Source organism: Tuber melanosporum (assembly GCF_000151645.1).
Source record: "Tuber melanosporum whole genome shotgun sequence assembly, scaffold_153, strain Mel28".
NCBI classification, from domain to species: Eukaryota; Fungi; Ascomycota; class Pezizomycetes; order Pezizales; family Tuberaceae; genus Tuber; species Tuber melanosporum.
Window position 1 is genome coordinate 170508 of NW_003298812.1, and position 16885 is coordinate 187392.

General features: G+C 49.4%; 2 protein-coding genes; both read left to right on the top strand.

Moving 5' to 3' along the window:
* The first annotated feature begins 509 nt into the window (after positions 1 to 509).
* On the top strand, positions 510 to 5934 carry GSTUM_00002894001 (uncharacterized protein). XM_002836599.2 has 6 exons: positions 510 to 2283; positions 2525 to 2624; positions 2716 to 3275; positions 3337 to 3513; positions 3566 to 4595; positions 5327 to 5934. The coding sequence occupies exons 1-6, from the start codon at positions 1093 to 1095 to the stop codon at positions 5587 to 5589; spliced, it is 3321 nt and encodes a 1106-aa protein (XP_002836645.1). The 5' UTR covers positions 510 to 1092; the 3' UTR covers positions 5590 to 5934.
* Positions 5935 to 11978: 6044 nt separating this feature from the next.
* Positions 11979 to 15700, top strand: GSTUM_00002895001 (uncharacterized protein). XM_002836600.2 has 3 exons: positions 11979 to 12633; positions 12706 to 12821; positions 12881 to 15700. The coding sequence occupies exons 1-3, from the start codon at positions 12529 to 12531 to the stop codon at positions 15549 to 15551; spliced, it is 2892 nt and encodes a 963-aa protein (XP_002836646.1). The 5' UTR covers positions 11979 to 12528; the 3' UTR covers positions 15552 to 15700.
* The last annotated feature ends 1185 nt before the right edge of the window (positions 15701 to 16885 follow it).

Consider the following 16885-nt stretch of genomic DNA (forward strand, 5'->3'; position numbering starts at 1 on the left):
CAGTAACTGCCACCTAACAGCAGTAGAGTTTTTTTTCCTTTTTTCCTTTGCTAAACCCTTCAATTGGTTCAGGTACGGCCAGGGCACAATAATTGTATACAGATGCTAGGTCACGACGTGAAAGCTTGGGGTATCATACTAGCAAAAGAACCACCTAACAGTGGTAGGCTGAAAGTTGGGCAAATACTCAAGTATCATAAGGTAACAAGATATACCGGCGTCTCATTCGAGCCGGGATTGTGATAGTTTTGGGTATTGGCCTCATGCTCCCCTACACTCTCAGGGTGCAGAGATTCTGTATGCATGGCATATCGCCTGCGGATAAGTATGCAGTACTATCGAGACAAATCACGGTATATCAATCGAAGGATTCAAGCTCTCTTCGTTAAATTAGCCTACTGTTCTCACCAATGCATCAAGTAGTTACCCGGCTGATGTTACAGCAGAGGGTGTCGAGGACAAACAATAGTTTCGAGCCTGACCCCACATCTTATGCTTGAGTACCCTGACATTTACGTTGAACTGGTTTACATGCTGATAGACTAATTGAGCCTCGTTTATTGCGCAGAAACACTGATGAACGGATTCCCTGAACCGTTGCTTCGGTGTCCGGGGCTTTCGTTTGCCCCGTCCGCTTCTGTGCTTCGACTGCGTGACAGGTTCCCCTTCGAGCTTTCCCCTTACTTCCCTCTTCTCTCTAAGAGAAAAGCATCACAAGTCTCGCGCCCTCACCCTTTACCCTTTATTTAACCGACTCCCTTGACTTTGAGGGCGTTGTATAGCACACCTTTGTCCTCTTAACCGGAGGGAGAAATTAGGAGCTAGTAACCTTTAGCTGGAACTTTACAACGAGATTTGTTGACGTTATTCCCTCCTCACATCCCCTTCCCACTTCTACCCCCCCTCCCCCCGACCCGGTGTTTCTGGCATTCCATAGGTTGAAAAAAAATCCAACCGCCGAATGGTCCAGGGATAACGACGCGGTGCTGAATCTATATCCAAGTTCTGAGGATCCATACGCTTGAAATAGGAGGAAAAATAGAGGAAGAGAAGACTAGACGAAGAGCAGCTCAAGCTCTAGACCTGCTCTCCATGTCTCCTCCAACCCCACTGCGTATTGTTCCTCCCTCTCCCCTAGCTTCACAAGCCGCAGGTTACGTCCCCAATACCTCCCACACACCTCTTTCATCGACGTCGCAAGCTCTGCCCACCACAGCAATGTCATATGCCATGGTGGCTAAGTGCAACAATGCACCTACTTTTCCCTCGGGAGTTTTCCAGCCTCCCTTATCACGGACCCCGCAGCAGGCATCGCTGCCACACAATGCTCAACAACACCGCCAACAGCAAGGCATCGCAATGCATCCACCTCAACCTTTTCGTCCGAATCCCCTCCAGCCCCCCTTCAGCCCTTCGAGTCAACTGACGCCAGGAGCCAGCTCCTCCTCCCCAAAACCCTGGCAGCCGGATGTTTATACTCTCCCCTTCATACCGCATTATCTGCAGGCGATCAATACACTCCCTGCTGTGCTTGTCGCCTCTCTGCCGGCACCTTCCATTCCTTACCACTCTTTCATATCTTCATTTTGCGGTTCAACATTTCTAAGGCCTCTGCCGCCCGCTCCTGCTGTTCCTCCAGTGCCGAGCGCGTCCGTACCGGTACCATCGTCGGACCTCACGCCAACAATATATTCTAAGTACTTTTTCAATCTTCTATCCCACGAGCTTTCAGCGCAACACACGGAATTTCGGAAATACGACCTTTTTAATGTCCCGATTTATGTCCAGGAACCATCTCAGAGCCTTTATAGGCTTGACGTCCCAGGCATCCGAGAAGATAATCCTCCAGTACTGCTAGGGGATGTAGTAAAGCTTAGACAAGTCAGACAACCAGGCTACATGGGGATGGGAGGTACCTTCACTGGATATCAATACGATGCCTGCGTTTATGGTATGGATAAAACTGTCGGGTACATTGTTCTTAGGGTGGATCATTTGGTGCTTGAATCAGGACGCTTTAATGTTTGTTTCGTTGTCCAGGAAAAGCAATGGACTGGGGCTACCAGAGCTATTGAGGACCTGGGAGCAGAGCTCAGGGGAACTGGCTCCAGAGAGGTGGCCGAGGGCGCTAAGGGTAACGGAGTCGAGGCAAATAACAGACCCGGGGTATTTGTAAGACGAATGTTATTCCCCGGGAAGGAAGACGGGATCTGGCAGACGACGCTTAGTAGGGGAGTATTTAAACGGCGGTGGTTCGATAGGGAATTGAATTATGAGCAACAGGTAAGAGGAGCTTTTCGCTGGGTTGGGATCACAAACCGTTCGTTCGTTCTTTGCTTTTATTTCCATGGTTGTATTATAGGAGGGCGAATCTGTGTGTTGGTAGATGAATTGTACTATGATCCGATTTTGCTGTGGACGGTGCAAAGCATAACGGACCTGCCCTGACTTAGACTGGTTATTCCGAAGGAAATGTGGAAGTAGAGGAACAGGGGAAGAAGGCTAAAAAGTAGTGATGTTACAGAAAGCAGTCGATACCATTCTTCAGCAAAACTACGGAAACGTTCCATACCTGATCTCAGGGCCTCCAGGAACAGGGAAAACGAAGACTATTGTGGAAGTGGGTATGGGCAGAGTTTTCATCATCCGATTATAATGGTGCCCTTTATTGGACAGGGAACGCAGGCTGACTAGGGTGCACTCATTTCTTCTTAGCATTGCAACTCATCTTCACACCCTCCAATCCAAAGCATCACATTCTCCTCTGTGCGCCATCACAGGAGGCTGCAGATACTCTTGCCTTGCGTTTGGTTCCGTATCTGAACCCTAGGGTTTTGTTTCGTCTTCAGTCGAGTACCAGAACCTTTCCCGAGGTGCCTTCTGAATTGTTGCCTTATTCTCACATAGCGAATGATATGTTCTCACTGCCGGAATGGAAAAAGCTGATGGGGTTTAGAGTGGTTGTCTGTTCCACAAGAGATGCAGAGATATTAGTAGAGGCTAGGTGTACTAACAAGGATTTAGCAAGGTGGGAGAAGAGTGTTTTTGATTCGTTGAGGGGAATTGGAGATGAGAGCGATGGCAATGACCCAACGGCCAGTGGAGTGGTGGAGAAAGGGCAGATCGTAAATGTTCACTGGACAGCCCTGCTACTGGATGAAGCGGCGCAAGGTATCGAACCGGAAGTCGCAGTTGCAGTTTCTGTTGTAGTACCCCCGGAGGAAGCTAGCGTTGATAGGCCAATTTTTGTCATGGCGGGTGATCAGAGGCAGTTGGTGAGTGACCATTTCCAACAATGGGAGCCTAGCCAGAACTTGCTAATACAGGATGATTTAGGGACCAAGAACTGTCAGCAGGGTACCACAGCTTGATATGAGTCTGTTTGAGAGGCTTTTTTTACGAGAGCTTTACAGCCAGCATCCGTTGGCTAGGCAAAGCTTTACGCATGCTTACAAGCAGAGCCCTCGGGTATGGAGTGCGGAGAGAATTCTAGAGAGGAAGAAGGCATTACTGGTGCGTTACATGGATCAAGAATTCCACCTTTAGTATATTGACTTTTACTTAGCCGTATCTCCGCCCGCCGTTTACGAATTTAATTCGGAATTACCGCTCTCATCCAGCAATTCTGGCTGTACCAAGCGCTCTCTTCTACAATGACACTCTGGTCCCTGAGGCGTCAAATACGAATTATCTAGAGGGGTGGTCTGGATGGAAGGGTAGGAGAGGGATCCCCGTGAAATTCTGTCTTAATGGAGGGATGGATGAATGGCATGAAGAGGGGGTCTCGTTTTACAACCTCCGCGAGATAAAAATTGCCTGCAATATCGCGAAAAATCTTGTTTCGTCTGGACTCATTGCACCCCATGAAATTTCTATCATGGCACAATTCAGAGAGCAAATTCGGCGTCTAAGAAGAGCGCTTCGGTCGCCAGATTACAATCTTCGGGACGTGAATGTCGGCCCTATTGAGAGCTATCAAGGTAGCGAACATAGGTTTGTTATAGTTTGCACTACTAGGTCTCGTGAACGATTTCTAGAGGGAGACCTTGAAAGGGGTCTAGGCGTAATATTTGAAAACAGAAGAGTCTGTGTAGCTATGACGCGGGCGAAACAAGGATTGATCGTCATTGGGAATCCCTGGATCTTGGGAAGAGATCCTATCTGGAGAGCCTGGATGGGGTTCTGCTGGCGTCACAATTCTGTGGAGAAGGACTTTTTCGAAGAGGAAGAGGAAGATAAGGCTTTCGATCCCCAAGCGAACGAGAAGGACGTGATGCTTGGGGACGAGGACTCTCAACCCAACAGGGAAAATCCACCACTCCCTAATGGCCACTCAAATCACACCAGTGGAAAGTTGCCAGCGATAACGGAGCTGAAAGTCAACAATTGGCAGCCGCCTGAGGATGAAAGAGAGACGCCGCAGTATATCAGTCGTTTGGAGACCGCTTTGGTGTATAGATCCAGAGTAAATAATGGCTATACTGGCGCGCTTGGGGCTGTTCATGGTGGTTTTGATGAGGATGATCCAATGTGGACCGCAGGAATTGTGGCAGAGGAAGCCGTTAGAGGGGGTATCGGAAATAGGGATCTCCTGGGTGAGTAAACCAGTTATATTCTCACATATCACAGAATAACCCATAGCACCTTCATATCCCCCTATATTTTAACTCTAGCGCTGTTTTTCTTTTCTTTTCTTCCCTTTTCTTTTACCTATTTTTTTTCTCTTCGCAATAATTCGTGGCATCCTTTTCTACTTCAACCTTATTTGCTGGTATTTTATTACTCAACTTTGATGCAGTTATGCCGGGAGATGAAAGGCACATAGAAAGGAGAGGGAAAAAATCAAGCCAGAACTACCGCATCACTTGTCTAGGGAAGAAGAAAAATACATTTCTTTCGTTTTCTAGACTTCGTTCTATCAAAAAAGATAGAACACGTCATATCTCCATGCATTGTCATCTAACTCACGATTTTTCCTTTTTTCCCAGGGGCTGTTCCTGCGATACCCCGCCCCCTTGCTATCCCTCTTGTGCCATGTGGCACCCAATACCTTGCCAGCCTGCGGGCCAGATCTGCCTATCCAATACTTTCCCTTATATAGAGATGAGATGCCCTTACCAGTGACGGTATTGGCGAACCGTCCTTCCTGTAGGAGATCCATTGCACCCAATACCCAATCCCAACGCAGCCATCCCACCCATCATTGCCTACATAAATTTCGTTCTCATCTAATGAGATTTTTTTTTTGCGCTGCATTGCACCAAAGAAAAAAATGAAACAGATTGGAAAAAAGTGGGAAAGCTAACCAGACACGTACCAACTGCAGAACCAACAGCAGGAACCGGTATGCCATGGCCGCACCTCCTAGACAACACCCACTCTGTAGACGGGAGCTTGCAGGGCTTGACTAGGAGGGATTCTAGCGAAGAAGAGGGAGTGGATGGTGAGGGGGCCGGGGCGGATGCGGATAAGCAGGCGGAGCCTGCGGCAAGGATAGGGAAGAATAAAAAGGGCTTCAGTGAAGTCAAGGCCACGGAAACGACGCAGACGTCGCTGTTTTTGGCGGGGCCGGGGAAACTGTGGGGGTGAGTGAGGTGGTGACTAGACATCCCCGATGCCGGGCCTCTTGCTTTTTGGGGGGCTGTCCGTCCCGGGTGGTTTCGTTTCGTTTCGTCTTGTTTCTTCCCTCCAGCTCCGGATAGCTTTCAGCACCTTATCCTTTTTCCCCTTTCCTTTTTCTTTCTTTTCTTTCCCGCTCTTTCGCCTTTTGTTTCCTTTTTTTTTTTTTTTCATTTATTCCTCTTGGCTAACTTTTGTATCACGGTTACGTTATGTCTAGACGTTGCATGGGTTCTCACTCGTGAATTTTTATTGTTATACTGTTGAGCTATGTCTTGCTTAAGGTTACCTACCTTTAATGTATTTCTTTCCCCATCTTTTCGCTTCCTTCCCCTATAGTACTTATTTATCACCTTTCACATCCCCATCCATTCTCATTCATCATTCATCTGCCGCCATTTCGTGCAATTCCCTTCTCTTCGGTACAGCAGGGCAAGGGCGATAAAGTTTGCTTTAGCGTTGCATTTATGGTTTCTTTCTGATTTTTATTCGTCTCATGTCATGTCATGCCATGTATGAGGAACGTTCTGATTTGGGGTGTTTCCTCTCGTTTGTGGTGCTAGTCAATGTAGTCATGAATGTTAATCGTTGTTTGTAGTTGTGCCTTTTTTTTTTTACTTTCGTTTTTCCTCACACCATGGGGAGATTGCATATCGTAGTGACCTTGTGCTGGTTCGAGGTTAATGTCCGGTGCGTGGGTCTAGATTATATCGTACGCACCGGAGCTCCGTTCGGGAGGGTTGGGGGTTGGTGGGGGGTGATGCTATCGTATCTCCGAGGTGGGGGTGGAGTTTGGCGGGAGCTTTTCGGGGACGGACCGGAAAATTTCGGGGATCCAGGTTGTGCTTCGGATGTTAGCCAGTGAGTTGAGACAGGGTATGTCCCGGAGGGCATTAGGATTGCCCTTCGGAGTCTCTCGAAGCTTGCCCAGCCGTTACAAAGACAGACGAGCTCACAGCGTATGATAGACAAGTAGCCTTCGCCAATTACATAATAACATATGATACTCCATGTGGTAGGTTATGGGCCAATCCGACCCACAGTAGCCCTGCCGTAACCGCAAACCTGATCCGTATTGTTGACTAGGCTATGATACCACCGTGGAAAATAGACTTATCGGTGCGCTGACTTATACAGACTGCCGCTGGTGTATCATACCTCCTAAGGGCCAAGCGTGGATCCCTGCTCTGGTGCCGGACGCTAAAACACAGCCCGGAATGGGCTAAGGAGTAAGTTAGATGCTCTGGGGGGGGTATGCTCGAACACCCGTGTGTGAACCGCTCGTAATATCTCGTACGCTGATCGGGTGATGGCTCTGTTCCACCGCTGTAGTGACCAATGGCGAGAGTCATGATACCGGTATGATAATATTATGTCAACCTTATACATCCATCAGGGTGGCGTAGTTCAGCCATCGGTGTAGAACTTTTTTCACCTAAACGTGCAATCTTACTGACTCCGGTTCCCCCTTGCCTTAATTTTTTGCGCTTTTACTTGTGTTGGGTAGTGCGGAGCTCTTGTTGCTCACCCGGATACTTTTATTCCCCCTCTTGACGGTATGATAGGTTAGAAATTGTTGCGAGAAATTGTTGCCAGGCTCCCGGACAGCCAACCTGAACGCCCAATGGCGATCCAAGAATGGAATGTCTATGATAGAAAGGGGAAATCTACAGGGCTGGGAATGCTTGGTTACCCACAATCCTTGGGGAATAATAAATAAGGGGAATAAGTGAAGATCAATTAGACATAACTGCAAGGGAAAAATAACGAGTGACACATAGTGACTATCAAGAAAAAAATTAGTCAGTCGTAACTCCTAAGCTGCCCGGACCGATCCCCTATACATACGATATCATACCAGTCCCTGCCCCTCCGGAGTAAGTTTGTCCTACCCTTCTCCTCAGGGGCGCGATCTATGTAACATGTATGCACTCGCTGACATTCCGTGGTCGCTTTCGTAATCCTAAAGACTAGGGAAACTGATACTTAACTGTTGGGATTCAGGGAGTTATACAGCCCCCCCCCCATAAGGGGAGGTAACCCACCCGAATGGGAAATTGCTCTTTGGCTATTTGTGTTTTCCTTTCGGGAATTATAATATTATAATATATTGTCATTCCATCGCTACTTTTCTTTCCTTCTTTTTTTTTTTTAAAAAAAAAAAGAAATCTCTTTCTAGGGGATCGCTAGTACAATCCCTCTTCGACTAGATACCTTCACCGACCGGATGCGCTCTCTCCCATCGCTCTAGCAGCTCTCTTGAACGGTGAAACAGGTGGGCTATTGGAGGGGATGTCCGCAACACAGAATTTCCCGGATATCCCGGGTCGCCAGCACGGCAACCGGGCACAAGTGCGATAACTGCTCGAGCCCTGCTTGAGACAATAACTCATGATTGAAATTTTGGTACTACAATTGAGCTTGGAGATGGAAGACCCCCCCTCCCACTTGGAGCTAAAAAGAGTAAGTCAGCGCTTATCCCATCGTTAGTAACGAATACCATAGCGGATCCTACACGGATCCGCGAAATCGATCCTTTTTCAACCCGGCTCGTTGCCATTGGAGCCATCGCGGGTTCAGTGCTGGGGGAACAGCGGTGATAGAGAAGACTTGTGTGCTACTAAGTTACTCGAGGACTAGATGCTCGATGAGAACTCGCGCAACGGGATATCGCGGTCAGCGTAGGCGTTTTAAACTTGCTGTATGTACGATCGATAGGTGGGTGATATATGCTATTGTATGATAGTTAGTTGTATCAATAACACCACCTGCGTTTTCCACTGCCAGTGCTACAATCACCACCTCTACGGCGCGTCGCTAGAACTCCGGATTACTGTACAAGTGAATAAGGTGATGTAACCATCTCTACTGTATAGACTACTTTCAATTCAGAACTCTCGAGTGCCGGCAGTAGGTAGGGTCACACATATAGCCCCTCCATTAATGAAACCGATACCGCAGACCTAGACCAGCCAGCCGCGTCTTTCCTGTCCTTCTCAACCGGTAGGTAATGGCTTACGCTTGAGCATTAATCAACTTTCATATGGGGTATGATACACATCCTCCTACGCGTCAAGACATGTGTCAGAAAAACCAATGTCTTCCGGCCGCTGTCGGGTGCTGTATAGTGGTGGTACAGTACAGCACCTTGGAATCAACAACCCTCTCACAACAACCAAACTTTCCCAACTTTTTCGGTGGGCAACAAAAACATCACATAATATCATTATTGTACTTTTTCCTTCTGCACAATCACCCCAAAAGATATAAAGAACACGATTCCATTCTAGCGGCGTGGTTCTCTCTGTAATGGCTCTTAAAGTTGAGGTAAAATTTGGGTGAAGCTGGGGGAGGGTTGGCACTGTTCTGGGACAGGAGGGTTTTGGCTGAGTTATACACCTGCGTATTGCCTAAAGCAGTATGGTCACGTACTGTACAGTACAGTACCACATTAGGACTAGTTAGTGCCCCGACTCTATGGGCAGATGGCACTGGGTAGATTTCTAAGGTGCTGGCAACATAATAGAAAGTTTGCGCTACGAGACGATTAGGTCGCGCTGTAACCGCACGGAAACCATTAATCCCGATCAAAATCAGTGTTAATATGATACCTCCCCCTCGTCCCTGGCTTTGTGGTTGACTTTGTACGTTGCTGTTGCAGGGTTGGCGAGGACAGGAGCGATTCTTGACTATGGTGTTTTTTGAAACTATGGGCGCGGTTTCTCCTGCGGAGGGGGAGCTTTTGTTCCCGCGGGGGGTTTTTTTTTTTCGATGCTACTGGAGTATGTAATAAGTCCTGGTTGAAGAGGCCGAGAGGATTCCCTGCCAAAAGTATCATGTCATAGGGTAGGGTAGTCTACCATCGAAATCATTGGGCGCGCACTAGCTCCGACCGACCGATAAGCGAGGCTTAGTGATAAGACTACCTGTAGGTATATTGTACGGTACTGTACAGTACAGGTTGCATGATAATATTATGAGAGGCTGCGGTTCAGAGTCCCCCTAACTTGGAGGATAAAAGTAGTCTACCGGTATGCGCAAACTTCTTTTCTTTTCCCCCGTCTTGGGGCATCATCCGTGATGTTCTTCCCTCCCTTCACAAGGCATCTAGGATACTGGTACTTGACTTTCCGCTGCGCCTCAGAGAAGCCTAAATGATCAGCTAGCCAGCGGATCATTAAATCTCACTCGTGAGGCTATTTTAATACCAGTAGTTAATTTCAGGTGGCACGAGCATGACATGACAAATCACGGGTGTCGGTAGGCAGGCTTGGAAGTGGAAAACATCGAGGTGCGGTGGGCAGGATCGGCGCGGTAGGGTAGAGTTTGTAATGCTATGCCGTACAGCCGGTAGGAAGGAAGCCGGGCAGGGCGAACGCTGTATTATCCCACCGGTATTGTCATTTGTGGACGCGTGGGCAAACATGCGTGACGAGGCCCCCATAGGCTCGGAGGTGTATTTGCGCCTCTCTGGGATTGCTTGGCTATGGTACTGTACTGTACTCGAGTACCGTGTCTTGGATATCGCCTTTTGGGTAATTGCGCGGCACTGCGGTTCGAGGGTCCCGAGCTGGGCTGCTGTGGTGTACCGGCACAAGTACGTACTCGGGTATGGGGGTTCGTGATGAGAGAGACAGAGGTATGGGTGGCCGAAGACATATGCGCATGGCGCGGGAATGTGTTGGGCGGGAATGTGTATAGTACTCGTAGATATGCCCTCGGCCACCATACCCCTGTCCCTATCATCACTAGCCTCCATACCCGAGTACATGCCTATGGCGCCTGTGGGGGAAGGCTTGCTTGTTTTGTCAGTGGGTGGTGGCGAGCGGGCTCCTGAATGTATGTATAGTATTGCCTATGGTGCGCCGGATGCATATTGACCACCGGTATCATACCATACATACTCCCTTTACTCACCCGCAATTCGGGCCGGGCGCAAAGGGGGGAGGGAGCGCCTAAAGTTTGTTTTGTTTGCCAATAACATACCGGCAGGAGCACCTCACGCCCACATTCCCCAACCACCCGTGGATGTGGTCGAGGAGATGGGATTTGGCCAAGGGCTTTTAATTGTGGTCTCACTACAGCATGTAAGGGGGGGGGGATGATGCTTGAGTCTATATTGTGTTGAAGTTGCGTGATTGCACTCGTGAGGGGTGTATCGTACGGTAGGGTGGGTACTCTATGTACTGTACGGCGGATCTACAGATGGTAGGTGGGCACTGAACTGTAGGCGGTGGTGGGCGCATAAATGCGGCACTCGAGTACCGTGGGATAGTTTGGTGGGTGGTGTCAACAGGGCGGTATGGGAGTCAGGCAATTTTCATGCCAGACAGTCTTTAAAGGTAGCGGTAGACCAAGTCCAACTTTTCAAGACAAAAAGCCCAGCCATCGATTTTGCATGTTATTGCCCGTGGAGGGGGAACCTCTGGTGGTGGAAAGGTTTACTTCTGCTTGCTGCCCGGCCCACAGCATCCGATTGCATTACAGTGAGGTACGGGCACACAGGTGTCATGGCCGAATATGGCGGCCCGAGGATTTGTACCCTGGGCCGACGCTACCGTGGTAGAGCTATCAAGCAAGTATAGTATGATATGCGGGAAGGTTGACTTGGCCTAGGAGCGTTGCTGCTGTGCGGGTGGAAACAGGGACCATTCCGATATGGTTGGTTAGTTTCTATGGGGATACACCCCCCGCCGCGGATTGAAAATCACCCGAGTTACCGGTATGCTACGAGTATTATCATAGGGTAAATTTTTACAGCACTTGTAGTACAAACCTATTTTTAATTTCCGAAGATCGATCAGCATGGATTGCGCCTTCGCCTTTACTCAAGTTCTTGAGCCGCCGGGGGCGACCGATCGGAGGGGGAAGTTTTGACAGCTCCCCCCCCCCCAGCTACAATACAGGTATGATGCCTTGCAAATAACTTGCGCGGCTCCAGAGATTGGCCTGGGTGAGGCGAAGCCTTTTACTATGATACCAAGCTTACCATCACCACCGGTAAAGTGCGGGTGGGAAACGTGGTCCGCAATCCTGCGATAAAAGATCATGCATGGTGCCCTTCTTTCTCGAAGAACAAAAAGGAGCGCGGTTTTTGGTACGGTACTGCACTTGACTTGCCTTTCTCAGTCAGTAAACTCCCTCGACATATGATGCGCCACCCCCATCCCCCCCACAAGCGGAGAGATAAAGCGATAAGCGGATAAATTGCCTGGTTGAGCATGAGCATCTGTTTACATATCTTCTCCTTTTGCCATCGATCAATCAAGGGGTTGAGCTGAAAGGGCGACTCCAAAGCGAGAGACATGGTATATATTAGCTAAGCGAGGTCGTCAATTTTTTTTCCGCGAGGCTATCATTTCAGAGCCAACTTTTCGGGGGGGTTGGATTAAATACGGGGATCACCGTTGCTTGCGGCAACGAAACCAGCCTCCCTCTATACGAGTACTGTACCTGCGCCACGCATTATCCCCCCCCCCAACCACTCTGCCCACTTATCTGCGTACTTTCCCCCTGACCTATCATCTAACCTATCCTGCTTCCTCTCCTTGCTGCTCCCCCCTACGGCCAATTAATCTCAAGCTCATATCCGCCCGTTGCTGGACCTCCCGCCGCAAGAAACCATTCGTCCAAAGGTCCTGCAGTTGGCAAATTGTTTCTGCTATCCAGCCAGTTGAATTTCCGGGGGTCCATAGAGCCAGTCTCTTCCTCCCTCTCCCTCTCAATTTTCTCAAGTCCCCTACCACGCTACTGCTACCTTACATCTTACACCTCCGTCACATTCTCACGAACTCGGTTTTAAACAAGTTTGTTTATTCTTCGTTCCTTCCACTTGACTGGAATTGTGCGGATTTTGTCCCGCCGCCGACGGGTTATCGGGTGCTGAGATTGTAGGAATCCGGCAACACGATGCCTAGGGCAGGAATTAAGGAAGCTCATCCCGCGGGAATCTGGTCTGATCTTTCAGTAGATGGACCGGAAATTGGGGAACTGGTCGTTATATTGGATAAGGCTGTGGGTCTTACTTCAATCTCCTACCGCCCCTATCCCGATATCCGCCTGGTTGATGGTTGCTAACTTTTGCAGAAAAATCTCCCCAACAGGAAGAAAATTGGCAAGCAAGATCCCTACGTTGTAGTCCGTCTCGGGAAGAATGCACAGCGAACAGATGCGGATGTACGTGGGGGCCAAACACCTCGGTGGTAAGATTTTTCCCCGGCGATAGAAACAACATGTTGGCCCGGATTCTAACCTGCCATAGGGATGAGGAGCTTCGTTTCAAAATACGGGAGTCTCCTGATTACAAGACTCTGAAAATTACCGTTTTTAATGACGACAAGAAAGCTGATCTTATAGGGGAGACTACCCTTAAGATAGATAAGATCTTGGTTACAGGAGGCGGAATCAATGATGGCTGGAGAGAATTGAGATGTAAGGGCAGGTATGCTGGGGAGATCTTGGTTGAACTCACCTATTACGATGGCCCAGACAGCGATGACCCAGACAACGTTGAACCGCCAGCGGAGAAGAAAAGGACGCGGCGGGATTTGGGAGGAAAGGAGAGGGAAAGGGAGAAGGAAGCTGCGAGAAAGGTTGGAGGTGCTAGGGAAATGGTTAGTTCCAGGGATAAATCCGTAAAGAGGCGGCCCTTACCACCGGATCCTACCCGGTCTTCAAAGGAGGATGTCAGCCGGCCAGTGCCCGTACCAGAAAAGCGTACCAGACAATCGAGGCATTCCTATCGCTCCGGGTACGAGGACAACCAACCTCACAACCAGCATTCATATCCTGAACCTCAGCATCCCCACCATCGGAATCCCAGAGGCTCATCCATGGCTATGGCACCCGATCATTTGCCGGTCGCTACGGGAGCTTATGACCCCTATGGAGATGATCACATTCCCGGGGGAGACATGTTTGGCGGATTTGAAGATGATGACCCTCATGGGCAACCTCCTCCCCCTCCTCCACCTATCCACCGAAGGCATTATGATGCGTCACCTGTCCACCACTCGCCTAACCCCCCGTACCCTCACCAACAAACTGTTCACAAGAGGCACAAATCGCAGCATCAATTAAAGCATCACCAGAGTGTCCCGGATTGGCAACACCACCAACAGCAATCCCATAGTCCAGATCCTCGCGAGCGCGAGATGCATAGGAGTAACAGTTACGACCCACGGTTGTCGGCTCAGGATCAATACGGTGGTTCTTATCCCGGACCTCGCACTCGTTACCATGGGCAGGATGACTACGACGAGTATGTGCATTCTCCAAACGCGGTTGCTTCAACAGCCCATCTGCGACGAGAGCGTCCGCTCACCTACCACGGTGAGAGTTCTGGACCCCCCTATGGACCTAGTCCGGCAAGCTCTTTTGAGGACTCCAGAGATGAAGACGATGCTCCTCCTCCGCCCCCTCCACCCCACGGACACAGCCCTGCTTCAGCGCGTTTTGATGAGCCGAACTGGGGGAATCACACGCCGAAGACGAAGGAAGAGGAGGATCTTGGGCTCCCAAGCTATGAGCTTTCTACACAACTCGCCCACCGACGATCACATAGCAACATGAACGCCCGTGCTCTCGAGGTGCAAATGCCTGCGGTTGGGGTTGAGACTCCACCCACTAGGAATGGGATGCCAATTCCTCCCAGTCTCGTGCCCGGTATTGACCCACTCGTAGCGGAGCAAATGTCTGGAAGAATTGAGGTCGAGAGGAGATTGAGCTTTGTGGACACGTCTAAAGGGCCACTGCAAATAGAGGGTCCTCCTCTGTCCCACTCACAGGCGATGCAGCATAGATCTAGTCAGAACTACCACAGGCCTCAGGTCGAGGAGGTTCAAGACGTGCAACTCTATCAACCGCAGTTACTTCCCGAAGATCAAGTGGTGGGACGGCCGGTGACGGTGAGAAGGGGCCGTGAACCGAGAACCGCGCCTATGGTCAAGCCTATGCCTATTCACGGGGAGCGGGATGATGTGGTGCCTGTAGTTGGGGCGACCACAAGCTCGGTCAGGCGGAACTCTACTGTGGCTATGGTTATTCCTGAGCGGAAGCCGGTACCTCCCGCCGAGCCAGTATTCGATGGACTTCCTTTTTCGCCCGATTCTTTCGATCTGATCAACCCGGGTCCCAGCGCCTCCCTAGAGGCTGCTATCAATGGCCCAGGTCCCACCTATAACACTCCCCAACAAGCAGAAGAGACTGCTAGAAGGTGGAATGCGGAATCCAAGAGAGGGAAGCTACCAAGTAAGATGATTGTTCCTGGGACCAACAGGGTTTTGGATGGTACCGATGTTCTGCCACCTGAGAGCTTTGCCCCCGAACCCGAAAGGCGAGGAGGCAGAAGCCCACGCCCACCTCCACCGGTGCCGGCCGAGTATCGTCGCCACAGCACGGGGAGACAGAGGAGTCCAAGTCCCCAGCCGCCAAAGAGGGGAGAGAGATTAGCTCTTATCGGCCCTGTTCCCCCACCGCTCCCTAAGAAGGTCAGTATCCGGACCCCTTCTCCCCAGCCTGGCCGGAGTGAAAAGGAGCGGGAGAGGGCCAAACTCCAAAAGAGGCTCAGGAATTCCCAGAGTATGGCTGCCCTTCCTAGTAACAGTCGGAAGCATGCCAGCTCGCGTGACAGGCACTCGATTGGGCCTGGCGCAATGGTCATGTATAACCCGGGGAGCGAAAGGGAGCGGCAGATGGAGAGAGACAGGGACTCCCGAGCTCTCGTCCCGGCCAAGGGCAATGACAGATATGGCTACAATTCAGACCAGCCAAGAGGAGGTAGATACAAGCAGCATCTGCCAGCTCCGCCTCTTCCCGCAAAAATCCCAATCAATACGGCCGGTATGAGCAGGGAAGACTACCTCCTAAGCCAGGAAATGAGTCTGATCAGCATCGGGCCTACTAGTGGAGGACGCACCCGCAGGGGGCGGTGATTTTCCAGGGAAATAAAGGACGAGTAGGATTGGTTGGTGTTTCTTTGAGCCGGAGTTTTTTCTATCAGAGATCTTGAGCGAGCGCAGCGGATAAATGTGGACTAAATGAAATGATCTGTTGGGATGAGAGAATAATGATAACTGCGGTTGCCTGTAACTCCACTGTCGCTAACATACCCGGAGAAGACGGAAGCAATTGTACTATACGGTGGGGTGCCAAATAAACTCGAACGCCCTTCGTCGAAACTAATGCACCCCAACTAAACTCTGTAATAGTTCCGGACATCTCAACTGAAACAAAATAAAATACAGTTAAACATCATGCATGCCATCCCCCAGTATCGATGACAGCCCCCATTACCATCCTTCGGCATCTACCATCACCTCCGTGCTTACGCAACCTATACTATAGCACCTTAGCAGAAGAAACCGAACATCCCGACGCAACGGCGCGCACTCCCTTCTCAGCACCACTTGCTCAACAAATCACTACCAAAAACACAACACAAAAAATATTTAGAAATAAAATAAATACATAATCCTAATTAATACTTTGTATACTACCCATCTGCCTCAATTACCTCAATCCTGTGAACCATAGATTCTGCCAAGCTATCAAAGACATTGGAGTCCAAAAGTTCCCAACAAAAAGTAACTGTCGCTTCAATAGCCTTTCTGGTCCCATCCTGTTAGGTGGAGACAACTTGATAGACTTCAAGATTATCTAGGCCAATTGAGATTCGTTTTTTGTAGACGGAGATTGTCTAGGAAGGCTTGGACTTGGCTCGTTTCGTTTATGACTACTAGGAGTGAAGTAAAGTAGGTAAGGTAGGGTAGAATCGTAAAAATAATATTATATTGTTAAGGTCTCTTCTCCGTTGCTTAATGATGTTTAAAGCTTGGGAGGCACTTTGATATTTATATTCCGCGTCTGAGTGTTCGCGGACTACATCTATTTATCATACAACTATGTACTTCTTCAATCGTAGTTCACAACATCGAGTTTTCTTCCAAGGTGCGAACACCTGTGGACCCTGAAAACCATCACACCCTCTTCGATAATTGCGATATTTCTTCTTAGAAAACGTACTGTCCCCAATAGTAATATCTCGATTAGCAGAGTCTTTAGACTTATAGCCTAGTTCTCAAGTCGAACTGAGTTGGCTCCAATTGTCTTCGCCATTGATAAAATGATCAGTCTTATCCACGGTTATATCTGCAAAGGTGGTCATTATTATAACCATTGTAGGTCATTTGATTCAAACACTTTGTAACTCCATACCTAACTGATAGATTTTCTTTGGATGACTTCCTATTAACTTGCAGGAAGCCAC

What these genes read in the sequence shown, in the direction of transcription:
- GSTUM_00002894001 (XM_002836599.2), top strand. Translation starts at nt 1,093, where the DNA reads ATGTCTCCTCCAACCCCACTGCGTATTGTTCCTCCCTCTCCCCTAGCT. An exon ending in AATTGAATTATGAGCAACAG is followed by an intron (nt 2,284 to 2,524) that starts GTAAGAGGAGCT and finishes GTGATGTTACAG; the next exon opens with AAAGCAGTCGATACCATTCT. An exon ending in GAAGACTATTGTGGAAGTGG is followed by an intron (nt 2,625 to 2,715) that starts GTATGGGCAGAG and finishes ATTTCTTCTTAG; the next exon opens with CATTGCAACTCATCTTCACA.
- GSTUM_00002895001 (XM_002836600.2), top strand. Translation starts at nt 12,529, where the DNA reads ATGCCTAGGGCAGGAATTAAGGAAGCTCATCCCGCGGGAATCTGGTCT. An exon ending in TCGTTATATTGGATAAGGCT is followed by an intron (nt 12,634 to 12,705) that starts GTGGGTCTTACT and finishes TAACTTTTGCAG; the next exon opens with AAAAATCTCCCCAACAGGAA. An exon ending in GGGGGCCAAACACCTCGGTG is followed by an intron (nt 12,822 to 12,880) that starts GTAAGATTTTTC and finishes AACCTGCCATAG; the next exon opens with GGATGAGGAGCTTCGTTTCA.